The sequence below is a fragment of the Prosopis cineraria genome, unplaced genomic scaffold (genome assembly GCF_029017545.1).
Source record: "Prosopis cineraria cultivar Desert tree isolate PC_DT_omini unplaced genomic scaffold, ASM2901754v1 PC1118, whole genome shotgun sequence".
Lineage (NCBI taxonomy): Eukaryota > Viridiplantae > Streptophyta > Magnoliopsida > Fabales > Fabaceae > Prosopis > Prosopis cineraria.
Genome location: NW_026556443.1, coordinates 1 through 27528, shown reverse-complemented (window position 1 = coordinate 27528; position 27528 = coordinate 1). Strand labels below are relative to the sequence as shown.

Here is a 27528-nt window from a genome sequence, read left to right as displayed (position 1 = left end):
CTAGGATGTAGAAGACTTCAGTAGCGAAGGTGAGAAGACAAAGAACATCGTGCTAAGCTGTTAAGCTGGGCTGCACATTATCAACGGCGAGAAGAATTATAGCATCTAATTAGGTTTATGGCAAGCAAAGGTTTAAGTGAGCAAATGAGAAGAGACAGAGATGAGAGTGATTGGCCAATTAGGTTAAGATGAGAGATAAATGTTTGCATTGATGCATTATGTTCTACCTCTGATTTCATTTTTCATTTTTCATTTCTTCATTCAATTTTAAAATTTGGAAACTTCAAAAAAAGTGGGGGGTTTTGTAGAAAAAAATAACCCGGCTAACCCAGTCAACCCATCGGGTTAGCTGGGTTATACCGGGTTAACCTCGAGTTGACCGGATCACATCGAGTCAACCATTGACTGGGTTATATGGAAACCCAGACCAATAAAGAGATCGGGTCGCCCGTTTACGAGTTGACCCTGTCGGTCCGGTTTAGGTTTCCATACCATGAGAGCAAGTGAGCTTGAAGGAGCAAGATAATGACGGTCTTTGTTAGGTTTCACGCGGTGGGGTTCTGCTTTGTCGGTGAGGGCTATGGCTTCTGCTCTGGCTTTAGTATCTCATTTTGTTTTGAGCCTTCCACTTCCGGTTCTCGTTTGCATGAATTCTCCATAGCATTTCAACATGCCTAGTCGCTTGTTACTTGTTTGTTAGCAAAGGGACAAGTCATTGCTGGCAAGAGATGAAGTTGTCACTTAAGTTTGAGCAAACGAGGTGAAGGAGAAGATGACGTGTTGGATCTAGGCACTCTTGAAGAGGGTATTTTAGTCATGACAGTTTCAATCCTAGGATTAATTTTGGTGAGACTAAACAATACTAAAAAGGTGATGGGTTTCATTATTCGCACTTAAGTGGGACTAAGCAATTCCAAGTATTGTGAATCACTAATATCAAACATGTAAAAGGTGAAATTACTCTAATCCAACTCAAGTCCCTACCTTCTAATATTAGATACCAAACAAGCCCTAACAGAGACGGAAGATGGAGATTGACCTCCTAGGCTTCAAGTGTGGTAGTAGGCCTTGAAACAGGGGAGGAAGCTCACAGGAGAATGAATTTCTAATCTTTCTTATTTGACAGCAAATTAAGAACTTTGAATCCCACATTTTGAACTGAGATTCCAACTACAAATGCGTGATTCAATGGAAAACAAGCGACTCCAAGCCCTTTCTTGCCATGTCATCCATATCCAAAATCCATTTTTTAACTCCTGAAATTGGGGTTTTAGAAGGGAATAGAATGGCAAGGTGGTACAGGTACAACTATATCCTTTGACTAGAAATATGAAAGATTCAGTCTAATTCTACCGAGATTCATCGCCTAAATAAGAAAAGATACACGACCTGCCAATCCACTCCTGGCCAATATATTCCGCTCCCTTCTTTGCCGTTCCATTTCGGCCTCTCATAAAATCCAGAATACAGCCTACGTTTGACTCCCTTATATTTTATAGCCTTGGTGCATTTAGAATTTCAATCCCAGAGAGTTCATCAAAAGATCAGAATACAGGCTGGCTGAGCTAACTCTGCTAGTTGGCAGCAGAATTCTTACTTCTTTGGCATTGGATCCGGTCACCTCTGTAGTCAACTTTTCAATAGAATACAATACTTTTATCAGATATTAGGTTTTACCTTCCGTCCCAACTAGTTCTAGAAACTCTAAAGGCACGAGGAGATAAACAGATTTCATAATGAGATATCAACAGCAGCAGCAGCCACAATTCTGTTGATAGACCAAAAAGGTTTGTATCTTGGAAGTACAGTTGATTGACCAGTAAGGTTACAGCGAAACTCTATCCCGTTAAATGTCAGGAACAAAGCATGAAGAGGTGAATCTCGACTTTCCATCTAGGCCATCCCTCAATAAACTCAACCTCCACTGTGCTTAATTGCTGGGAGCCACCACTTGAAATAAATAAAAACAGGAATACAATGAAATGGTTTTTAGGGTTGAAATCTTCAGTGATGGCATGGCATGATGTTAATGAAAGATATGAAACTTAATAGGCAGGGAGGCTCAGATTAAGAGAAATGTAATCTGTAGTGGGTAGATATGAGGGAAACTGAGAAGACCAATACACAAAGAAACAATACAACATTTTGTTAACATAGGCATGATGTAAACGTAAAAGCATACTCTAAACAGAATGCAAAGGAAAATAATAAATGATATATGGAAATGCGCGCCTTGTGCAGTTCAATTGTGCAAGGAAGTCGAGGAAGCAACGCACAGTGCATGCGCTAATGACACAATCAATCAAAGAATGTTGGCCCAGACGGCACCAGAAACACTTGAGTGGAAGTACAAGTACGGAAAATCCACAGCCTTATCACAAGTAGCAGTATTGCTCAGTCATGAGTAAGCTTATAACCATTTCTCAAATGACAGAGCTCGAAATGAGCGTTCGTTGTGTTTCACATGCGGAATACAATACATTGTGGCAAAAAATTTCATTAGCTAAACAAATAGGCAGTATTCCAGTATCAGTATTTTTCTCATAGTCAAGGGAGATAGAGGGAAAACAAAAGAAAAGGAAAACCGGATAAACAGCATTGCACTAGCAGCGGACCTGAACCACAAATATGATAGTGAATCCATGACATCGGACAGCCTGATAAATTGCATTTGTTAGAGGCATGTCAACAAGGAGGACCAGCTAAACTCCACCACCACCCATCTCAGAGCTCGAATTCTTCATCTTTAAGAGCCATCTCTGCAGCCTCTTCTTCCTCCTCGTCAAGGACGAAGTACTCATTCTTCTCCACCGGTCTAAACATGTAGAACATCACCATGTAAAACGCAAGACTCGCGATCTCCTCGGCAGCTTGACTAACCCACTGGTACTTGTATGCAGCAATAGTTCTCAGCGCAAACACTACTATCCGTGTGAAATATAAATACCCGATGACAACAATATAAAACTGCCTGAAAAGTGTCAGCTTAGCTAAATTCCTAGCAGCCTTGCCATCGGTCTTGGACGTTTCTCGCAGAGATCTTATAGACCATACAATGGGGAAAATGATAGCACAGCAACAAATAATATCTACCAGTAAGAAGACTTGATTCCATGTAACCCAATCCTTGATGAAGGGCCCGGTCTCGCCGATCACAACAGAAGCCACGTTAGCCAAAACCTGAAGCGGGATCACAATCATCAACACTTTTTTCTCTCTCTCTTGCAAGAAGGGTTTGAGAAATGACCACCCGGTCCCGATCAGTATGATAACCGTGAAGAGCAACACCACCCGGATGAACTGGAATATATAAAACAACACATCCCATCCATGAGGTGTTCCCGTGGTCTTGACGTAATGCTTGTCCTCGGCGGCGAAAATCAGATTCAAAGCCTTTACGAGAAGCAGGCCGGCCATCAATAGGTGGATGCGATGAACGGATCGCTTGTTTGTGTAACAAATGTAGACCCAGAACCCCAAGAAAGCAAAGTAGGCGAGGGAGAAGAGAAAGTAGAGGACGGGGAGCTGGGTTTGACCGGCAGAGAGATAGTCCTTAGAACCGTCCGCGTCAAGATTATAGACCTCGGTGCGGACGACCATGGAGACAGCGGTTTCGGGAGCGCAATTGGCAAAGAAAAGGCTGTATTCATTGGGTGTGGTAACGGGGTAAGATCGATTGAAGGATGCAAGAGGAGGGGGAGAAAGGTCACGGAAAGTAAAGAGACGGGATATGTAGTGGGAATCAAGGACGCAGAAGGAGGGGTTCTGTTGGATCTCGATGAGAACCTGAACAAGGCTTTCTTCGTTGAGGAGGAAGAAGCCGAGGTTCGAAGACTGGGGTTGAGATGCGGAAGAGAGGGCAGCGACGGAGACGGAGGAGACAGCGATGGAAACGTGACCCTTGTGGGTGAAGCCGAATTTTTCAAACAGAATCATGGGTCGAGTGTCGGAATTTATGGTTAGGGACTTGATCTCGGCGGAGGATGGGGAGAGAACGGAGAATAGGAGGAGGAGGATGAGAACGCAGAAGGGTGTTTTGGCCATTCTGACGGCGGAGGAGAAAGCAGGAGCCGGTGGTGGCAGCGGTAATTCGGGAAGAGGGAGATCGGGGATCAGCACCAACCTGAGCTCACAGATTCGGAAATGGTTGGGAGATCTGGCCGTCTTATGCCAGCAAACGACGTCGTCATGTTGAAATGTATGACGGCACAATTGTTGCTGGCATGGGCTTTTGGACATGGCCATCTTCTATAGGGCCAATGGCCCTTTTTTAATATTTTTTTATTTTATTATTATTAATATTTATGAAACATCAAATATTTCCCAACTTTTTTAAAAAGGCAAGCTTCGTTAAAGTTATCATTTTGTGTTATAATAAATATATATGATAAAAAGTTAATAAATATTTTAAATCCTAAACCATTATGTATTTTGAATCATAAACTCTTAAAATATATATATTTTTTAATTTTTAAATTATGAGTGTCTGAAAGTTGACCATTAAATTTGAGAAAATGTGCATTATTTTTGTGGCTTTGGAGTTCAATTGTAGGTCTATGACACTCATCTTGATCTTTAAAAGTAATTATCATTTTTTCTTACTTAATGATAATATTTCAAGCACTCAAAATTTTATATATTTTAGGAGTTTTGAGTTAAAAATACTATTCACACAATAGTTTAAAGTTTATAATACTTACTGAACCAATGATAAATTTTAAGGTATGGCAATTTTTATTGATATGCAAAATCAATAAGCCAGCTCATTAAAAATAGAAGAGCATTAGATATTAAAATTAAAAATGTAATATAAAAAATAAAATTTAAAACAAACCGCGTGAATAAAATGTTTATGAGAATAAAATATTATTTTCATTTTATAAAAAACTATTATTCTCATTTTAACACCGAGGCATTATTGGAACAAGAGATAATGCATAGGCAGCGAAGGTAACACACGAAGGGATCAAAAAATTTAGTTGAATAAGCAACCAAAATGGACCGAAAATATTTTGAAATAAAAAAACATGTAAAGGAGCCCAAAAAAACAAAAAGGGTCCTTGAAGAAATGGAAACTTAACTGTGCGAACAAAAATAGTCCAGAGGCCAAAGTTAAATAAAAGTTAAAAATATTTTTGCATTGAATTATATTTTTCAATATCTTATTCATTCAATAAGTTTCCTATTTTCCTACCAAAAAAAAAAGTTTCCTATTTGCTTCTTAATTCTTATATCCTTGATCGAACTTTTAGCTAAAAAATAGTATGCTACTTTTTAGCTAGCTTGTAGAATTTTAAAATGGAAATAAGAAATTATTTAAGAGCCATGAGATCAAAATATCACAAAGCTCATTATCAAAATAGCACAGTTTAGGATGGCTCCTAGCACTAGGTTAAGAGATGAAACATTTAAGTCACATTTGCTTACTAGAATAAAATATAATGAAATAAATTAAAAAAATAAGAATAAAAATAAAATGCTCAAAAGGAATATGTGAGTACGTTCATAAGGGGGGAAGATAATTTAGTTTATAGGACTAAGAATCATGATTCATAAGATTTTTAGAAAGTATGATGATTCCTATATTTTTAGTATATATTAATAAATTTTATCATGTTCAACATGAGGGAAAGGATGATTTAATTCATTTTTGTCTTATTTTTTTTATTTATTCCATTTCATTTTATTTTAATAAGCAAACATAATCTTAATTTTTATCATTCTAATTTGAGAGGTGTCACTGAAAGAACTTTTGATATTTGTAAGGCAAAATATAGAATATTGCAAAATACGATCAATTTCAACCTTGTTACTCAAATTTGTATCATATGGACATGCTTTACTTTCCATAACTATGTCAAAAGGATGGATTCAGATGACTTGGATATTATTCAAAATTTTGAGAATCTAAATGAATTACAAGATAGTGAATGACATTTTAATGATGAGGATGGTAATAATGCACTTGACCATGATGAATGGCGAGATCCCACACCATTAGATATCAAATATATAGAATAAATAAGAAATGGTATTAGAGATTAGTTACCAGTGCATCATTAGATTTTTTTTTATTTTTGATTTTTTTTTTAATGTCCGTAAAAACTTTGACATTTACTTTGATTGATTGAAGTTTGAAATGATTTATTTTAAATAATATTACTAAAGTATCTACAAATTTACCAAAAAATTTTTTATACAAATTCAAAGAACTTTTTTATCCAAACATGTTTTTTTAAAAAAAACTTTTACATGTCTATTATTGTAATTTAATAAAAAAAACTTTGATATTGTTTTATCCAAACAAGTTAAAAATTATTTTTTAAGTAAAAAATAATTTTTTTATGATTGAAACGAAGCCCAAAATATTTTTTGATTTTTTTAAAATCTCTACAAAATAAATTACTTCTTATAAAATTTTTAAACTATCTAAAATTATTTATTTTTTAATGTTAAACAAATGGGTCCTTAGCTAAAAATATTAAGCTAGCTAGTAGTTAGCATGTAGAATTTTAAAATGGAAATAAGAAATTATGTTGGAGTCATGAGGTCAAAATATTGTGTACGAATAATGTCATCCAATACAATGGGTCATATTTTTGAAATCCCTCTCACCCACCCTCTTCTTTTTAATCATTTTGACTACATTCAATATTCACTACAAGGTCATGTTCAAAATTTAAAATTTAAAAATGTTTAGAAGATATCAAAATTAATATTTAATTTTTACATTAAAGAAATCAATAACAATTATAACAAGTAGATCTTCAGTCTCGAAAAGGTGGATAAAGGCTCCAAAACAGAATTTAAGATTACAACTGAAAGGCGAAAGAATAGTCGATCGATCCGAAAATAATGAACAATACTAATTCAAAATGTAATTATAAGTTTGCATCATAAATAATAAATAATTATACTCTACAATCCAGATAAACTAAATTTACTTGTAGAAAGATGAAGATAATTAAATTTAGGATAAAAAAATTAAAATCGATTATAATCATATAAAGCAGGATATTTACATCAGTGTATTTTGATAGCGTTAATATATGACTAGTCATATTTAAACAATTAATTAGATTCTATGAGATAATTTAAAAATGATTATATTTTGCAAAATAATAGGTATATTGATATCAGGCATATTGATACTCATCACCGTATACCATATTTTAAGGCAAAATAAAGCTTTGATCTGAACTAATATTTAAATTTAGTGGTGGTAAATTTTTAATTCAAAATAAAAGTATTGAATTCAATTGGAATATAATTTGGAATAAAGGATAAGTGTTATTAATTATCTTTGAGTGACAACATTATCCGAGATTTGAGCCTGAAAAGAAGGAGGAATCATGGCTCATATTTTAAAGATATCAAATCAACTTTCTTAAAAATTTACAAGATTGGGTTCTATAAATAATAGGAGCGTGGCATTATTGTTTCACAAAAAGAAAAATATTGTGGTTTTCTAGCGTTTCCAAGAGTGATAAGATGGATGACAATTCCAATGACTCGCAGAAATCTGAAGGACACAACGCGATGATGAATACAAGCAAGAGGTACGTGTTCCTATGTGATTTAAGGATAACTTATAAATTAAGACTGAGAGCATCATGCTAGAAGTAATTATAAGTAATCAGTTTTTACATATATGTAATTAATATTATACTTTTAGATTTAATTAATTGATGATTTCAATTTTTTAAAAAACTAAAATATTCTTCTTGCGATGATGAAGTTGAAAGCGTTGAAGGAAAAAGTAATGAGAAAGACGAGGAGGAATGAAGAGCTGAAAGAAGAGTTCTTCACCATGTTGAGCGAGAGGAGACATGACATAATAGGTCCTCCTGGGCAACAGGCGAGAGGAGCCATGGCGGCTTCGACTCCAACATTAACGTAGGGTCACGGAGAATGCATGGACAAAACTAGGATTTTTAATGAAGGGCTGGAAGCATGCAACAATGGCCTGATCGGAATATGAGAGAGCTCAAGATACTGCAGGCAATAATAAAGTTATCGGATGGGATTATATATATCAATATAAGAAGGTCTTAGCTCCCAGTGAGATCCAAGAGGAAAATGAGCCTGACCACGTGATCACAATATTTGAAGAATTCTACTCTGTCTAGCTTTACGTTGCTTCTATCATGTTTTTGGATGCTGCTCCCGTTACATTGTTTTTTGTTTCATCAAACTCAATTTCTTTTGCTTTTTGGAATTCAAAAAAATAAGAAATTAAATGTCATTTTCATGTTCATTAATAACTACTCTCCCAGTTTTAACTCTTTTAACTTTTATTCAAATTTGAGTCTGATAAATGTGTTTTTAGCAAATTGTAAATCAAACTCACGTAATCTGGTCATTTCTCAGAGGAAGAGAGACTAATTTACCCTATTATTATTTTTATTCAATATTTAAGCTTCTTCTCATGTTTGAATGCGAATGCCAACATGTTTAATAATGTCATATATATGCACCTAGCATTCATGATATAATTTGCATTGAATTGTATATCAGGAAGATTAATATCTTACGTGTCAGGAAAATGGATATCAACTTCTGTTTCTGAGTGCCCGTGACATTGTACAAGCATATCTAACCAGGAAACTTTTTTCTTAACCTGAAACAGGTATTAAAGCAACCTAGCTTTCAGTGATCACTATCGACCACTTAATATGGATCTTGATCTAATGACTAGATAACTCCTTCACGAATGATCTGCTTGATTTTGTCATCAGGTGACAATAAATTTTGTTAATTACTTTATCTCAATTCTATCATTTTGCATTTTTTTTTAGAAAAAAATAGAAGATTACACTTAAGAACGAAAACGATTTTGAAAATGAAGCGTTTAACAAGGATAGACTAATTCTCTTAGATACAGTCAAACAGTTTAACTCCCTCTCATTCGAAAATCGTTTCATTTTAAATGAAACCATTACAAAAATTCTTCCAGCAAACCTCACCAAATCGATTTTTTGTGCGCATAAAAATAACACATTAGCGTTGATATCAGCTTCAGTTTTACTGCATCCAGAGAAAAGTCCGAGAATTGGCTTATTGAAAGTTCTTTCTTAAATTGTTAGGTGCTCACAATAGGAAAATAAAATAAGAGAAATAAATCTATTAAGATGATATAGAATAAGAATGTCGTTCTAAACTTCTCTCAATAGCCATGTTTAGGAGAATCTTCAAAAGGTTTAAAAGACTGTTTTATTGATAATGATATGCTAATTTCAAAATTGCTAGTCATATTTATAATGTTAAACACACTCTAAAATAAAATCTAGATAACTATCTAAGATAATGAATAAAATCTAGATAAGTAGATAACTAAAAAAATCTCTTAAAATCTAAAACATTGAATAATAGATAAAATACTAAATCACAATAAAATTTAAAGAATTAAATAGAATATAAAGAAATAAAGTAAAATACTAAATCAAATGAAATTAATCCTAATTTATCTTTTGTCGCTTCCTTCTTGAATAAGTTTGAATTTTATCTGAAATCTTATCAATAACCGAGGAAAAATGATGATAATTATATTTGATTTAATTTAGGGTTTATTAAGATTTGATTTAGTATTTAGAGATTATTATTATTTCTTTCAACGCACAAAGCCGAATGTGTGTGTGATCCTAAAATGCAGAAATAACAAATAATAAAAATATAAATTAACTAAATGTCGAACAAGATAAGAAAAAAAATCATGCATATATGTAACTTTTTTCCTTTTTTGTTGCTCTTTTTTATTTCTTTTTTGGCCCTTTTTATTTTTTACTTTTTTTGTGCTAAATAAAATTGAGACTGCAAAATAGATAAATAAAAAATGCTTAAAATGAATAATTATTCAGATTAAACTTTCAAAAATGCTAAAAGTCATAATAAATGAATAGAGGGTCAATTGAGCCTTACCAGCGCAACTTAAGAAAGTAGATAAATAAGGATATTTATCTCAATGGCCTCGCAAGATGATTTGCAGCTTTGGGAAGATTTGAGAGAGTAGATTTCACACATAGAAAATGGAGGTAAAACTAAGTTCTGATGCCAATTGATGTGAAATAAGAAAGAGAAAAGGTGAAGAAAGCGAAGAGAAAAATGAGGAGGAAGAGAAAAACAATATAATTCTTATTGGAATGTCAAAATTAAATACAATTGAACAACGTTGGAGCTATTTATAGAGCTCTATAAATAATAAAAATAATAATAAATTTAAATTTAAATCAAATTATAATATAAAAGATAAAGATAAGATATCTACATATCTTATTTTATTTGAGATAATATTTAAAGATAAAATAAATTTAAGATACTAAAGAAATACTAATAATCCCTAAATACTAAATCAAATCTTGATAGTTTCTAAATCAAATCAAATCAAATATAATTCTCATCATTTGTGAAAAAAAAATACAGTCATGTGTAGACAAGAGAATGTAAAGAAAAGAAAAAAAAAAAAAAAAGAAAAGAAACCCAAAAGTTTGAAACCTATTGTGATATTGAATGATGTACAAGAATCTTGCATTCAATTCACGAGGAAAAAAAGATTACAAAAGATCTAGCTTGCTGATAGCCATATTAGAGAATATGTCAAACCATGCGAACAACATCACCTCAAGCATCTCCTCCAGCACCATCCTCAGCATTGCCTCTGGCGTCTCCTCTAACGCCAACACCATGAAAGTAATTTCGTGAAGTTGAAATCCTACTGTACATTGTGTCCATGTGGAAGGAAATTTGTGGAATTAGAAGAGCAATATGCAAATCTATAAGGACCAGATAGTTTAAGGGATCAGCACTTGTGAAAATCAACAAGTTATGGTAAAGCCTCACAATTTTTATCTAGGCATTCAACCACTCAATGGAGTTTAGTTCTTCTCAAACCTACGGTGCTAAGTTGTGAACAACGATCACAGTCTCCAATGTACCCCATGCCAGAGGAGGAGGTTGTGCCATGAGAAAAATCGAGAGAGAGAGAGCACACGCAAAATTCAGAAAATGAAATGCGCGGTAAACAAAGCTGATGGTACATGGGCTAGTGTAGGGGCTACACGTTTATAAAGGAGTAAAAGATTAAGGGTATATATGATTGGTTTCAGTTCTATTTTTTATTATTAAAAACTATTTTAAAATATAGTTTTTTAAAATAAAATAAAATAAAAATCTATTTAGCTATGACAATTATATTGTATTTTAAAAACAAAAAAATAAAATGAAAATAATTTAAATCTATTTTTATTTTATTGTTTTTAAAAACAAAAAATAAATTTTTTTTTAAAACAATTAAATGAAAAACATTTATCCATATAAATTTTTATTTTTTTTGTTTTAAAAAATAGTTTTTAAAAACAAAAAACAAACAGCCCTTAAGCTTCTTAATCATCAAATGATGCGTTTCAAATCATTAAAAGACTTAGCTTTTTTATTTTGAGCTAGTATTCTGTCATATTGAGTATTAATATAAATTTGTTTGTGGTTGCATAATAAATACCAGACGTACCAGAGATACTGAATCTTAATAGATAACGAAAAGGGTTTTGAGTTCCCTTACCACAGTTCGTTTGGATGTAAAAAGATATAAGGCTTTGGTAAAACAAGTGTGTAATTTAATTGAAGTGTAAAAATTACAGACTAAAAATTAAGAACTAAAAAGGGCTAATGAATGTAAAATAAGCGAGTCTTGATGGAGTGTTGACTAACTTTCTCTGTTTTTTTTTCTTTCTATTTATAGTGTCGAATAGTAGAAGCTTTTCCTTTGAGACTTAGCACGTTCTGCTGAGGAATCAGGAATCCTGCAAAATTTATGGCATGGTCTCTCTATTTTGATAACCAGTCTGTTTCACCAAACTACTCGGGCACAGATTTCGACATTACTTAGGATCGTGTCCTTGTGCCAATAGTCTGATATTTGAAACTAACAGGATTTTTGCATATTTATTTATTGTGAACTTTATTGAGCTTTGGGGCCGGCCTCTTTGATTTATATTGGGCTTGAGGCTTTGATTATTCAACCCAACTAGCCTCGTAACCTATTTGAGCGACGTTTCATATTTAGCTCAAACAAAATTAATAAAAAATTATTTAAGATAAAAAATGTAATAAATATATTGTATTGTAATAAATTGGAGGAGTAATTTTTTTATTTTAGGCCAAAATTTTTGATTTTAATTATTATATATATTTATATTTTTTATTTTTTTATATGATTTTTCTATCGAATCACATTTCACGTGGAGCCAAGCCGAATCTTGTTTTAAATTGGAGTATATAATATTTTTAGAAGAAATTCTTGACAAAAAGTATCTATTCTTATTTTGAATTTAGTTTTTATCTTTTGTTTCTTCAACTAACCACAATACAAAGCTTTGGGTACCAAAAAGAAGAAGAAGGAAAAACATATTTTTTAATTCCTGTATTTTATTTATATTTCATTTATTTAAAAATGTAAGGTATTTTTTAAAAAATTTAAATGTTAAAAAATATAAGATACTTTTAATCTTTTAAAATGTAATCATTACCTTTTTTTAAAAAAATATTCCTATTAATAATGACTTTATATTTATTATAAAGTGGTTAATAGGAATAAATATAAAAATATAAGGTTAGTTTAAAAGTAGATAATTATTTTATTAGAGATAAGATTCGGTTAAAAATACCTTACATTTTTGAATGGAGAGAGTATTTTGTTTTAGATTTTTGTACTTTTTTTAATGTTCTGGGTCCTTACATTTTTATTTTTCAGTGTTCTAGATTCCTAAATAAATAAAATAAATAAAGTGTAAGCACCTTGAATGAACGTAAAACATTAAAAAATAAAAGTATAAGGACTCAAATATCAAAAAAAATGTTAGGACCTATAATAAAACATGAACAAAGTATAAAAACTAAAATGTATGTTTTTCCTAAAACAAACACCGTACCAAGCTAGAATTCTCTCTATAAATTCTCAACACTTCTATTTCAGAAATTAAACTTACCTTTGTTTTTCTCTTCAAAAAAATTAAAATAAAGTTAATTTTTTAGCCATCACCCGCTGGTTCCTTCAAGCAACCACCGTACAAAATTGAATGGCGCCTCATTTTCCTATTAAAAAAAAAAAAAAAACTCAAGTCACATCTAAGACCCTCTTTACTGGATCGTCGTCACTTCATTCTTCTGCTTCAAGTCCTACCCTTCTCATTGTCACGTCCCTCCATTCGACTATCCATTTTTTGTTCCCACCACTAGCATTCTCAGCAACATTTTGACCTCCTTTTCGTTTCTCAATGTCTGCTCCCACCACTCACTCTCTCCCTTTCCTCCACCAACAATCCATTCCTAATGCATAGCTTGGGCTTGAAAGGGTTTATAATGTATAGAAAGAATTTCAATAAAGTATTCTTAACCACATCTATTTAAATTCAGAGCTCTTAAATTTTTAAAATTACACTGTAATTCAGGAGTACTAATCTGATATTAAAATTTTGAGTGAAATGATAAAATTGCCCCTCTTTTAAACTAGTATTAAAACTTTTCACTTCACTTATTAATTGTCTTATTTTACCTGTTAACTTATTTATAGAATGTTATTAATGACCTTATTTAACTTATTTTTATTTTAGGTGTTTAAATCATTTTAAGATAACTTGTTAATTCTTATATTATATGTTATTCATTTACTTACGGGTTATTATTTATTGCCTTATTTCACTTGTTCATTGCCAAACTTTTAGTTGATTTTATTATAGGAATGTGAACAATTGGAGTAGGACAATTAACAATACCTTGTAAGTAAATGAATAAGTAAAGTAGAAGAATTAATAATTGAGGATAAGACAGTTTTGATATTAATTTAAATGAAAGGTAATTTTATCATTTTTTTTAAAAAAATTAATTTTAAATTAGCACCCATAGATTGCAATAAAATTTCAAAAATTTTGAAGCTTTGAATTTAAATAAGTATGATCAAGAAATCTTTATTGAAAATTTTTCTTTATAAATATCGCTCACCCTCTTTTTGATGAACTCAAACTCTTCGATGACCATCTCAATCACAATATAACTACCTTTCTTAAGGTGTTTGTTCACACAATTTCATGTATCCCTTTTCATGGTTTGCTATGTTTTTTATAGACCATGCCCTCACACTCTCTTTCTTTGTGGCATGCCAAGGACTCTGCTTTTTATATGAAACTAGGTTTGTTTGTAAACACATTGGCCAATGATAATGAAAAAGGTATTAAAAGACATCAACCATTCTGATAGCAATGGAAGCAGTAAACGACAAGTCTAATGGAAGAGCAATCGAGGTGAGCAATTTCTCATCGATTCAGTCTCATGGTTTTTTCCTTGAAGTCATTGAGATCACTTTTGTAATGTGGATAAATTTATATGATTTCTTTTGTTGATGATTTTACCCCTTCTCCACATTTGTAACGTGGATAAATTTATATGTAAATACATTGTTTTTTGTTTTATCAAACTCAATTTTTTTTTGGGAATTCAAAAAATGAGAAATTAAATGTCATTTTCATGTTCATTGATGTTTGAACTCATAACTGAAGTTAAATGGAATTGTTGGTGGGAGAAGGTGGGAAGACAGGTGCATGCGGTGGGGTCATTCCCTTTATTCCCTTGGAGCGCCATTTTTAGGGGCTGTTTCTAACTATTGGCCATATTTTTGGGCGTTCAGTTTTAAGCTGTGATGAGCACCCTTGATAAGCATCTGGACCTGTACAGTTCAAATTTTATAATTTTTTTAATTTTATTTTATATTTATTATAAAAAATTAAAAAGTTTTAATAAATCTATTTTATCATCAATTTAGACAATACATATTTAATCTGAATGATTTAATTCAATATTACTTTTTTTTTAATTTTTATAAATTGACCGTACATATGTACTTTGAATAGATACAAGCCTAAGACTATTTTCAGCAACTGATACCTCAGATCCTAACTGTTCCATATATATGTTTTCACTGAGATCCCATTAAGAAAAGCATTATTAAAGCACACCTGATGTATCTTCCAGTTGTTTGTGATAGCAAGAGTAAGCAAAGCTCGGACTGGTGGGGGACGAACTGTAAGGTGTGTTGTGCAAAACTACCATCAGCGCGAGTCTTGATCTTGAAAAGCCAACTGCAACCAATGGGCTTGCGATCATTTGGAAGAGGAACTAGCTTCCAAGTATTAACACCAAGAAAAGCATTATATTCTTTTTATACACTATCCAAAATACATTTGGAAGATTAATTTATAATTTTTTTTAAAAAATTAATATAATTAGATCATTCAAATTAAATTTATATTATCCAGATTGATAATAAAATAAATTTATTAAAATTTTATATTTTATAATTTAATATATATATATATATATATATGTATTAAAATATAAAAAATAAAAACTGACAAATAATTGCTTATCAAGTGACAAGCACGATAGTGACAAGCACAAAAACCGAACGCATATTTTGGCGGGGTAACTCTATGAAGTCTAGTCAACTGGCTTTGGAAAGGTAACTCCAACTATTTAACATCCTATTAACGATACTAACAATTAACGTGCCTCAGCTTTGGAGTTTGGATAAACAATAGCATCACCAAGCTATTAGCAGTCTAGTCAACTGGTTAAAACTTGAACAATTTAGAAAATTATTTTGAGGTTATATTATCCACCTATTAAAACAAAATGAAATAAAATTTGAACGGTTGAAACTTAATTCTACTGTACATATAAAAAGTTAGGTATGAAAAAACCAATTCCAAAAACAGCAGTATTCAATAAATGGGCGTTTGTTTTCCTATGACCATAAAAAAATAAATAAATGCATTCGACAGAAATCAATACGGATCTCGACGACAGATTTGCCAAGTCACTTGGTGTTGGCCAAAACTTGGGAACATGTTAGCTGTTAGATGAGTCCAGATGTTATTAATTATTCTGCATTTTTTCCGTCCTAAATTGTCACCTAATGGATCACGTGGTCAAGGACAGAAAAGGAAAGAAAGAAATAAACAATGAGAAAATCATGGGAAAAAATGAAAATAAAAATGCATCATTTAGTAGTATTCTAGCTATTCCAGGAATTGTCACGAATATTCGTTTAGACCTTCTAATGTAAACCTCAATTTTTTTTTTTTTAATTTTTTCCCCCTCGAAGGCTGCAGAGAAATGAGGTGGTTGAATTTCCGTTCCACCCATGCAAACCCAGCGACTCAGCACGAAAAGTAGTTCGAAATGACCGAATAATCCCTCGCACGCTTCAGAATTTATGTGTTGCTTGCCAAGTATTTCCTGTAATATTGAGGCGGAAAAGGGATAATTGAACGGTTTTGGTCGGGGAATACCTATTTAATGCTGCGGTTGTGGAAGGGTGGTTTTGATTTTTGATTCGGCTTCGCTCTATTGCCCAATCCTCCTGAAAAGGCCCGAACTGTGAAGTTTCCAGGGAGGATTAACAGCATCAAAAGGCAGTCCAAGAATTTTAAAAAACATCATAACAAAGAAGGAAAGACCAAGAGAAATCGCCCCTCAATTTCTTGAGCTGCCGGATTGGAGCTCTGAATCTGTAAGTCTTACCTGACCGCCTTTATTGATTCATCTAGCTCTGCTTCTTTCTGTCACGAATTTATTGTTTTTATTTCAATGTCTATCCCCCCTCTCCCTACGTTGGACAAGTTTTCCTATATAATTATTTCTGAACATTAATTTCTGGTAATTATCCAATAAAGCTGGCTTTCTTGGCTTCGTTCACTTTTCCAAGTCAGGCGATACAGTCGAAGTTTCGAAACTTGAGCACAATATTGATATTTACTGCAAAGTCTCCAGTTCCTTTCTAGCCTTCCCTTCATTATTTTTGGTAATCCGAGTGGGCGCTGTTGTTTCAGTCTACTGAAAATCTTGGTTCAAATTTACTACCTGAACGGTCATTCCCTTAGTTAAATCTGTTTTTCTCCCTTCATCTCATGCTATGCAGCTTTACTCGAACAAGAACCATATTCAGGGGAAAGAAAACAACAAGTTAAGACATTCATAGCCAAGTGGGTTGGAAGAATAATTTATACGCATTATTGTAATTGACGTAATTGGAAGCGAGGCTTTAACTTCAAGGACTGTTTCTTGGTCTCCCAAAAGTTAAGAGGTTCACAGGCAACTCACGAAATGAATGTAGTGGGCAAAGTTGGAAGCCTGATTAGCCAAGGCGTTTACTCAGTTGCTACCCCTTTTCACCCCTTTGGTGGAGCCGTTGATGTGATTGTTGTTCAGCAGCAAGATGGGACATTCCGAAGCACGCCATGGTATGTTCGGTTTGGTAAATTTCAGGGTGTTCTCAAAGGTGCTGAAAAAATTGTGCGTATAAATGTTAACGGTGCTGAAGCAAACTTCCACATGTATCTTGATAATTCAGGGGAGGCTTATTTTGTGAAGGAGGTGGATGATGATAAGGGAATGGAGTCAATTGGAATTGTTGAAGATACTAGTAACTCTGAATTTACGCGAGACAACATTGGTATGGAAATTGATAATACTCATGCTCATAGATTTGCCCATAGTGTCTCTGATTCAGGGGTGCTTGCTTTGAAAGATGAAGATGATTCGCTTGATGTGCCTCCAATTCAAAGAACAGAATCTGATAGTGGCAGGAGATATTATGATTTCCAAGATGAGCAATCTTCTTTTGAAGGTTCAGTTGAGCTGTCAGAGTATGAGTCAAATCCATATGAGACTTTAGATGGAGATAATTATGTTGATTCGCAGGACTCTCATCCAGAAATGGTATTGTTTAGTGTGGATGGCCATGTATTGACGGCTCCTATCTCTGAATCAGAGCAGAATACAGACACTCTGCAGTTAGAAACTCCTCAATTTCATCTTGTTCCAGGTGGAGGGACTGAGTTTTGTGAAGACAGCACGGAGTTTATTTCTGGTGAGAGTGCCTGGGATGCTGATTATATAAGTCAGATGGATGCTCCAGCAGCTGATGTTCCAACCGATAGCCATTTCTACACTAACGGCGATGATAATATTTCTGAGCTCCAGCAGGAGGGTCATCAGGAAGAGGAGGGACATATTCATATACAAAATCAAGAAGAAGGCCGTCATATGCAAAATGATTCAGTAGAGGGTGCATCTGGTATCACAAGGAATAATGTTTTCAAAAGCTGTTTGGAGTTGCAGGAATTTTCTCAGCTGGCTGGGAATGCTGATTTACTGGATAAAGTTTCCTCATTGGGGGATCAGCATTCAGCCGAGGATACGAACACAATACACCCAGTTGTTGTTGAGAATGAAGAGGGGAGCCTGGCAAAATCTAAATGTGATGGTGAGTTGTCTCCTTCTGACGCTTCTGCTTCTTCTGATGATTGCAGATCTTCAGAAGTAAGACCCCAAGATGTAGAGAAAAAAGCATTACGGGAAGTTGAAACCGATTCAGGAAGACATTCTGTTTCCGATATGGCTATATCAAATGATGAACATACAGGCAAGTCAGCATCAACCAACGGACTAGATGATATTCAACAAACCCTTGTGTCTGAAGATCGTAGCAATAAAAGTGAGGTGGCAGAACCCCAAACAGTATTCAGAGAAGAGGCCAAAAGTCATCCAGGTTTGAGTGAGACCTCTGTTGCAAATTTGTTATTCTTGGATTATGATCTACGACTATCTGTTGATTTTGGGTAGTGCTTGATTACTTTCTTGTAATTTTTAGGATTTGAGATCTCACTATGCGGCCATGAACTTAAGGCAGGTATTGGCATGGTTGCAGCTGTTAAAGCATTTGAATCTCATCGGATATGTGCAGACGAGTTTAAAGTTTCTGCCCCATCCATAATTAAGAATGAAAATCTCATTATAAAGATCAAGGAGAGGTACTTGCCATGGGAAAAGGCTGCTCCCCTTGTTCTTGGAATGGCCGTCTTTGGCTTAGATTTACCTGTTGAGCCTAAGGATACAATTCCCGTGGAGCAGGATGATGCACTGAAATCTAGGGATGATGATCATGGATCTGCTCGGTCTGGGCGTAGATGGAGACTTTGGCCTATACCTTTTCGAAAAGTCAAAACAATTGAGCACACTAGTAGCAATTCTTCAAATGATGAGGTTTTTGTGGATTCTGAGTCTGGTTTGCAGAATTCTCTTGGAGAGTCATCTCCAACAGCTGGCAGCCACAGGTCTCCTCACAAGCAATTAGTGAGGACTAATGTGCCCACTAATGAGCAAATAGCCTCTTTGAATCTAAATGAAGGCCAAAATTTAGTAACCTTCAGTTTCTCTACCAGGGTTCTTGGAAAACAACAGGTTTAGTATTCATCAATATAATTATTTGCATAAATATTTGGATTTTTCTTTATTTAAGCCTGATATTTTAACTCAACAACAGGTTGATGCTCATATATACTTATGGAAGTGGAATGCAAGAATTGTAATTTCAGATGTTGATGGAACTATTACCAAGTAAGGCTTCTGATAATGAATATGTTAATAAACTTCGACACAGATGCTATGTTATTGTTGTTATTCTTCTCAATCCTTTCTTGGTCCTATTTAATTGGATGTTTATGTTATAATTAAATCTTGTTGTTGACTACTCTTGCAAAGTTACGTATATTTTGATGCCATAGAAGTTGTTTAAGAGTAAATTAAGACAGAAATTGGGGTGCAGACTTTGTTATCTCAGGATCTGGCTTGTAGGAAGCCTTCTGGTGTGTTTATATGACATTCAGTCATAGTAGATTAGTAGTTGGTGAGTCACAACTTCCATTCTCATTGCTCTACTCTTAAAATGTTTGAAGCAAGCCATCTTGTCTTCTTCTTGTGCTCTAACAACATGCTGGTCGGGCAGAGAATAAGAAATCTTTTGAGAAAACATAACTTTGGATTCTTGCACTTTACTCGAGTTTTACTATAGGTCTCTGCACTTTTTTTCCAATGTTCTAGATCACTACATTTTTATTTTTCGGTGTTTAACAAACTGCAGAGACTTAAAGTTATGTTTTTCCAAATCTTTTTCAAAACAAATAACATCAATGTACTTAATGACTCAAGCTGTTGGATTTTAGCTGGTAACCAAGTGGCTTTAATGAAGCAAAGCATTGTGTTTAGCTTTTTGTGTAGTATATCATGAGCTTTTTCATCTAAATCTTGTAAAACTTGGATGATTAACAAGTTTCTTTGGCTGTGTGTCATTGATGATGGGTATGACTCTGGTTTTCAGTGGCATCATTTACCCATACCATTTTTCTCTGGCTTGCATGTAGACATGCGTTTGACAATAATTTACAATGGAAAAACAAAAAAAGATGCTCATGATTTCATTTGTGGTTAGAATTGGGCAGATATTTCTTAATGAAGTTGTAAAACAAGAAAAAAGCTAAAAAGAATTAAAGGCAGAGCTGCAGTATTGTTTGGGAATCATAATGAAAATGGTTTTGTTGTCCTTTCAGGTCTGATGTTTTGGGACAGTTCATGCCTTTAGTTGGTAAAGATTGGACTCAATCTGGAGTGGCAAGGCTTTTTTCTGCCATCAAAGTATGCATATTTTATCTATACAAACACCTGAATTTATTATTTAATAGAGCTAGAGTTTGATGGGAGGCTGAAAGTTGATGAGTTTTATGGCTAGGGAGCTCTCAAGGGCTTTTTCTTTAAGGAGTATCTTATAAAGTGGATGTACAGGCTGCAGATTGATTTTCTGCTTTCTTCAGCCTTGAGAGCTTTTAAGTAGAAGCATGATTTTTTGGTAGGGACAAAAAGACTATTTGATTTTACTTTCTGGATGATGAGTTTAACTGCAGATTACAAGTGCACGCTGTTTCTGTAGTGATGTAACAAACACTCTTCTCTTTTATAGTTATAGATCTATTCCAACACACACTCTCCCGTGAACTTGGTTTGCAAGAAACTGGACTAAGTTACACTGTATTTTGGCTTGAGATTGTTCAGCAAATGGACCTGAAACCTGGTTAACGTTTGGTTTGCTTGATTAGCAAGCACAGTTGAGTGGAATGCTAGCATGACTGTTCTCTTTTGTAGCCAAACTAAACTGTTACACAACTTACAAATAGTATCCGTAGTTTGCTTTCATGACCACACAGCATTTCATGCTTATTTTTTCATGTTTCACTTTGTATTTTATGAATATCATTACAACAACAACAACATTTGATGAATATCATTATTTTGGAATAATTTCCCCCCTCGCCCATCAGAGATATCTAAATCGCATATTCTTCTTTTCTATTATGAATATAAGCAGTTATACATAATCCCTCTCGATATAACCAAAATATTCCCAAGAATAGTATTGATTTCTTTCATTAAAATTATAACTTGCAAAAAATTATTTTTGCTCTATTATTTTTCAAAGTAAAACACAGAACCATGCAGGAATTGTTTGGTCTCCACTTTTAGAAGCCCAAAAGTCCTTTTAAAAGGACAACTTTTAGCGAAGTTTTGTTTGGTTTCCAAATTCTTATTTTTGGAAGCATATTCAGGAAACCGACTGTGCAAGACCAAAGCTCCAATGAGTTGCTTTTGAGATCAAGAAAAACACATTTAGGAAATATTCCTGTGATTTTTTAATTTATTTATATTTTTTCAACATGTCAAATTTTACATAACAAATATTACATATCATTAAACTCATATCCTTTTGGTAATTACACATTTAAAAGTATTTTTGATGATATTATCCAAATAACTTTCAGTTTACTGAAATGATTTCTTAAAAAATATATTTGGACATAAATCTCATTATGACAACTAACTTTTGTTCAAATTTCAGTTTGATAAATGTGTTTTTAGCAAATTGTAAATCAAACTCACGTAATGTGGTCATTTCTCAGAGGAAGAGGGACTAGGTTACCCTATTATTATTTTTATTCAATAGTTAAGCTTCTTCTCATGTTTGAATGTGATTGCTAACATGTTTAATGTCATATGCAGCTAGCATTCATGATATAATTTGCATTGAATTGTATATCAGGAAGATTAATGTCTAACGTTAGATTCTGCTTGCGTGTCAGGAAAATGGATATCAACTTCTGTTTCTGAGTGCCCGTGCCATTGTACAAGCATATCTAACCAGGAACTTTTTGCTTAACCTGAAACAGGTATTGAAGCAACCTGGCTTCCTGTGATCACTATCAACCATGTAATGTGGATCTTGATTTAATGACTAGATAATTCCTTTATGAACGATCTGCTTGATCTTTTGGCTGTTTGATTTTGTCATCTGGTGATAATACCGTCGTAGCTGAATTTTGTTAGTTATGCCTGCTTGCAGGATGGAAAAGCATTACCAAATGGACCTGTGGTTATTTCGCCTGATGGATTATTTCCCTCACTTTACCGAGAAGGTGAGGAGTGAGGCGCTTGTAATATGACTAATTAAGATTGCAATGGATTCTGCTATGCGGTATATGTTGTCAATTTCCAGCATTGTGATAAGAATATTGGAGCTCCCTTGTGCTTCTTTATTCGTTGATGCTATGTCTGTGAACTGAATAAGATTGTAGAGAAGAGAAGGAAAAGAAACAAGCCCGATATTTATTGTGATTGTGAATTATGTATGAAACCAATCGCAGAAATTTCAGCAAACACAATGCATGTTCGTTATTTTATACTTAAACCACCTGGATCTGGGGCCTGTACTTAGCCTCCTAATCTTTTTCAAATTTTCCTTGGTTTTATCATTTATGAAGAGCTTTAGCAAATACCGACTTTCATATTCATTATTGCCAAGTCATGCTGTATAATGAACTGTCTTACCTGGCCCTTGCTGACAGAAATTTTTTTTCATATGGAATTACTTGCACGTGTATGTGCTGCATTTTCTTTTTCTGCGGAAGTGATTTTGATCCATGACTGACTTGTTATGTTGTGGTTGGGGTTCTTTTGCTGATGAAGTCATAAGAAGAGCACCTCACGAGTTCAAGATCGCATGTCTTGAGGTAATTATGGAACACAAAGCCCTGTCACTCAAAGTAACTGGGAAATTCATACTGTTGCCAACATTATATTGTACTCATGATATGATTTTTGCAGGATATTAAAAGACTTTTCCCTGCTGATTACAACCCATTCTATGCTGGATTTGGCAATAGAGACACAGATGAACTTAGTTACAGAAAGATTGGAATTCCAAAAGGCAAGATATTCATCATTAACCCCAAGGTGTGTATCCTGCACTGACATTTCATACAATTTGCTATCCCCGCGTATGAACTATAATTCCTACAAAATCCAACAGGGCGAAGTTGCCATAAGTCATCGGATCGATGTGAAGTCATATACATCATTACACACCCTTGTCAATGACATGTTTCCCCCTACTTCTTTGGTGGAGCAGGTGAGGAATTATATAAAATCATGAACGAGATTTTGTTTCCTTACTTCACAACTTACAGCGTGGATTTTTAATTCTGGAACCTTGCAGGAAGACTTCAATTCATGGAACTACTGGAAAATGCCATTGCCAGATATTGACTAGTTGATTGCTGAAGGTGAGCTGTATAGCTCCCTCTGACGAGGATCTCAGTTGGTATGGGGCCATCCAAGTTTTTAACAGAAATGAAAAGCGTTCCTCGAGTGACCCATTCAGACGCCGTAATTGATGATCGAAACGTACCTTTTTGCACTCAAAGTTCATTCTTCGGAATAAGCTCTGGGCCTATTTTTTGATCTTCATTAATTCTTGATTCGTGGTGGGCCATGCAATAGGAAGAAGCATACAACATTGCTCCATCACCAAAGCAAAAAAGTTGTAGAGTGGTTTACATGTCATACTGAAGTGAACCTTGTATTTTTTTCTTTTCCTTGTTATTATCAAGGAATAATAGCATAGATGCTTACTCAAAGCAGCTGTCTCTATCTCCACTTTATAACGTTGTGTGGGTCCTTCAACCCCGGGCTCCAAGCCCTCATCTGTGAGCGTTGCTCGCAATTTTGTTTTTAAGCTCTTTTTAAAATACTCTAACGTTATATTTAGATAAGTGAATTTAAGTTGAGAATTTAAATTTAAAATCTCACATTTAAAATTTATAAATTTTAAATATTTTGTTTGGATGATATAAAAAATTTTAAATTATATTATAATATTAAAATACTTTGTTTGGATTTTAAATTTTAAATTTTATGTTTGAATTTAAAGGCAATTCAAATAATGTCTTTAATCAAAGTCAATGGTCCGGTCTTGATCAAGGGTGGTGACCCAATTTTGGTTGACTTTGATTGTCCAAAATCAGATGGCAATGTTGGTCTAATCATTATTGGCAACGACACAATGGTCTCGATTATTGCTAGCAATTTAGTCTCGATAGGCATCAGTGGTTTGGTATCAGTTGAGGTTGGCTATCCGGTCTCAATTGGCATCAGCCTTTCCATCCCAGTCCACCCCCGCCATCCAATCCCAATTGGCACCGGCCATCCAATCCCAGTCAGCATCAACCATTCGAAGCTAGTTAAAGTCGACTGTTCGGTCTTGGTCATCACCTATGGTCTTGTCCAATTTGATGCCAGTTGTCTGATCCCAATTGGTGTCGTCCATGCCATCTAGGTCAAAGCCGACCATTCGATCTCGGTCAGCATCGACTATTTGGTCCCTATGGCAGGGTCCATGTTAGATGTCTTGTCCCTATTGGTGTCGGCATTCTAGTCTTGATTGTCACCTATGGTCTCAATCAATGTTGATTAGAGGCAAAAATGTCAAAGCTAAGAAGGTAGTGAAGTTGACGAACGAACATGAAAAAAGAAATAAGCTTTCATTGAAATTTAAAATAATAGGAGTTTGGAAATGATTTAAAATTGTAAAGGAATTTATGTATGATTTGAATTTGGGTTAAATTCAAATCTGTACATTTTTAGTTACCTAAATAATAAATTTAACTCAAATCCATATCTAAATTTAAATCCACGTGCATCTAAACATAGCATAAATGTATGGTTTTTTTAAACTAACATGAAAAAACATTTTTGTTGATGAATACATAGTTCCTAAATAAAATAAAAAGTTATGAAAAAAAGTTATAGACAGGCCATATTTTTTATCAGAGAAGTTGGCAGAAAAAATAAACAAAATTTTATTTGGATATAATTCTTAATTATTAAGTCTTTAATAATATGTCTTTTTCATATCAAAGTCTACTTTATCAAGAAATCCACCAATGCTTTTCTAAAATTTTTTCACAAAAGCATTGGAAAAATTGTTAAAATTATTTTGATTTATAAAATTAATTAAAAAGGACATATTTTGAGCACTTATTAAATTGAACTAAATTTTTAATTAATAATAATAATATATTAAGAATAATGAAATTGTTTACTTGGATAAAAATTTATGGGCCAACGTCCAGAGAAGAGCCCACGAATACTGATACGGGTCTACTTATTTTGCTGGCGTCTTTTGGCCCTGAAATGGACAAGTAACGGTAACAACTAACAACCAACGAGAAATGGCGGCTTTAAGCGCCAAAGTATGGGGGCAAAGGGTGAGTCGAATGGGGGAAATGACAAGAAAGGACCCCATAAAAAAATTTATATCAAATTCTAATTTTTTACGACTAATATTTTTAAATTCAGTACTCCTCTTTCAATGTTTCAGCATTAAAAATTTTAATTTAATATTAATTTTTTTAATGAGCTACTTAGTTGTCATTCTACCGTCAAATGGTAATCTAGATGAATTAAAAAAAAAAAAAATACGAGGCGAAACGAGAGGCACATAAATCGAACTTGATGGCAGAGATCAACATTCATCGTGTCGCGCAAGCGCTTGACTTCTTCCTTCGCCATTTTGCCATCTCTTCACTTACACCCTGATGCCATTCCTTCTCTCTTTCCTCTCTTACCATCCAATCCTCTTCTCCCTTCTCTTGTTCTCACAGATTGATCATCGCCGTTGAATCAATGGCCAGTCCGCACTAGAAACTGCAATAACATTTGTGACCAGGATCAACGTCCAATTTCTTTTCATGTTTCCTACCCCATCAATTGCATGCCCAGTTTCTACATCGATATGAATCATATATTTTAAAGGATTAAGGAAAAGATCATCCACTTTTTTCCGCATGTTACGAACGCAAAGAAAGAAGATTAGTGTACAAGAAAAGCGTGGTGAGCGAGGATGTCGTGGGTAAGATCAGCGGTGAACAAAGCGGTGGAAGTAGGAGGTCAAAGCAACCTCTCTCGTACCGTCCGCAACTACGCTGATTCCGTCGTCCTACACGCCAGCAATGCCGTTGCTGGTGGAGCCAAGATCATCCAAGAGCGAATTGTATATTCCGACACTCTTTTCTCCCCTTTTCATTTTAATTTCTAGAATGAGAGAAATGGCATCGTAATCTAACGATTTGAGAATGACAATGCCACTTTTTCCGAGAGCATACTTCTGTCAAGGGTTTTGCGTCCCCTTTATTGTCAAGGGCAGGACTGTTCTGCCTCTCTTTCCCCGGGTGGGGGGCTCTTTCTGGGTGAATTAGAGTTTTTTTGTGAATTGCTTGAGTGGTTTTGTCAAACAGGGCAATCGGAATATGCAAAGCTTTAAGCTTACTGTAAAACGACTAGAAGAAGTTTCAGTTTCATGTCGGGGAACAGAGAGGGTTCAATTACTAAGAAGGTGGCTGGTTGCACTGAAAGAAGTTGAGAGACTGGCTGGCTTCTCCGAGCTCAATGCAAGAGATACAGAAGACCCTCTTGTTAGTAATGAATCCAAGGATTCACCTGGAAGACCGACTCCGGTTTGTGAAACAATTTTGTTTCATCACTTCCTACATTGCAATTGCTTTCTTCTTGCTCTTACGAGGGGCCTCCTGTTAATCTTACTTCCTTGCAGAAGCCTCTCTTTTTACCTCTACTGAGTTCTTACAACTTCGGTTTTTTGTTAGTAATCCACTACGTAAAACCATGGGCAGGTTTATTATGCTGACCCTGGCATGACAGGTGAACCCAGAAATTTTCGCGATGTCTTTCTTTCCAGTCAAGCTCTTGAGGGCATAACATTGTCAATGGTAAGTTGAACAATGGTTAGTGGTTTTCCTGCACATTTTAATTTTATAGATAATCTCAACAGTTAGTTTATTCTGTAGCGTCGAATTTTTGGGGTTAGTATCGGACCCCAGTTATTACCCAATTGTCTCGTGTATTTTCAGTTTGTCACTGCGAAACTTTCGCTCAGAATGCGGTTTAATAGGCTATGGGTTTAGTAGTGTTTTAGCTGCCAAGCAGATTCTTTCACTGGGTATGTTTATTTTATTTAATCCCACCACATGTTGGGTGGGGGTCAACATGCATGCAACGTTACTTAAAATTTTAGGAGAGGAAAGAGGGAGAGACATGCCATGCCCATTTATGAGCTATTAAGAGGGTACCCCCCCCCCCCCCCCCAAAACACACACACACAATTTTAGGAGAGGAAATGGAGAGAGACATGCCATGCCCATTTATGAGCTAATTAAGAAGAGAGAGAGAGAACTTAAAACATATCTGCCAATTGATCTAATTATTGCTTAATCTTAATCCATATAAATTTACAGGCTGTTT

At 34.3% G+C, this 27528-nt stretch overlaps 3 protein-coding genes across 7 annotated transcripts; 2 read left to right on the top strand and 1 right to left on the bottom strand.

The window, feature by feature from the left end:
• Window positions 1–2354: 2354 nt before the first annotated feature.
• Window positions 2355–4181, bottom strand: LOC129299330 (protein CANDIDATE G-PROTEIN COUPLED RECEPTOR 7-like). The gene has a single exon (XM_054937792.1). The coding sequence runs from the start codon at window positions 4042–4044 to the stop codon at window positions 2725–2727; it is 1320 nt and encodes a 439-aa protein (XP_054793767.1). The 5' UTR covers window positions 4045–4181; the 3' UTR covers window positions 2355–2724.
• Window positions 4182–16164: 11983 nt separating this feature from the next.
• Window positions 16165–23849, top strand: LOC129299329 (phosphatidate phosphatase PAH1-like). Of its 5 annotated transcripts, XM_054937791.1 has the most exons (12): window positions 16171–16558; window positions 16754–16849; window positions 16967–18598; window positions 18701–19290; window positions 19373–19446; window positions 20436–20520; window positions 22017–22103; window positions 22277–22349; window positions 22900–22943; window positions 23038–23166; window positions 23243–23341; window positions 23429–23849. In XM_054937791.1, the coding sequence occupies exons 3-12, from the start codon at window positions 17152–17154 to the stop codon at window positions 23480–23482; spliced, it is 2682 nt and encodes an 893-aa protein (XP_054793766.1). In that variant the 5' UTR covers window positions 16171–16558; window positions 16754–16849; window positions 16967–17151; the 3' UTR covers window positions 23483–23849. The 5 variants fall into 5 exon arrangements, 2 of the variants coding, with proteins under 2 accessions (XP_054793766.1, XP_054793765.1); XM_054937790.1 differs by lacking the exon at window positions 16754–16849; XR_008590540.1 differs by lacking the exons at window positions 16754–16849; window positions 23243–23341; window positions 23429–23849 and having other exon boundaries at window positions 16166–16558; window positions 22261–22349; window positions 23038–23132.
• A 1944-nt stretch (window positions 23850–25793) lies between these two features.
• Window positions 25794–26996, top strand: LOC129299328 (uncharacterized; the record flags this gene model as incomplete). Its single annotated transcript, XM_054937789.1, has 3 exons — window positions 25794–26263; window positions 26508–26726; window positions 26901–26996. Coding segments are annotated over exons 1-3 (465 nt in total), but the record flags the coding sequence as incomplete, so codon positions are not given.
• Window positions 26997–27528: the final 532 nt, after the last annotated feature.

Bases quoted from the DNA above. Each gene is read 5' to 3' on its own strand.
- LOC129299330 (XM_054937792.1), bottom strand. From the start codon at position 4,044: ATGGCCAAAACACCCTTCTGCGTTCTCATCCTCCTCCTCCTATTCTCC.
- LOC129299329 (XM_054937790.1), top strand. From the start codon at position 17,152: ATGAATGTAGTGGGCAAAGTTGGAAGCCTGATTAGCCAAGGCGTTTAC. The intron at 18,599-18,700 runs GTTTGAGTGAGA...TGTAATTTTTAG, and splicing joins AGAGGCCAAAAGTCATCCAG to GATTTGAGATCTCACTATGC. The intron at 23,167-23,242 runs GTGTGTATCCTG...AAAATCCAACAG, and splicing joins TATTCATCATTAACCCCAAG to GGCGAAGTTGCCATAAGTCA.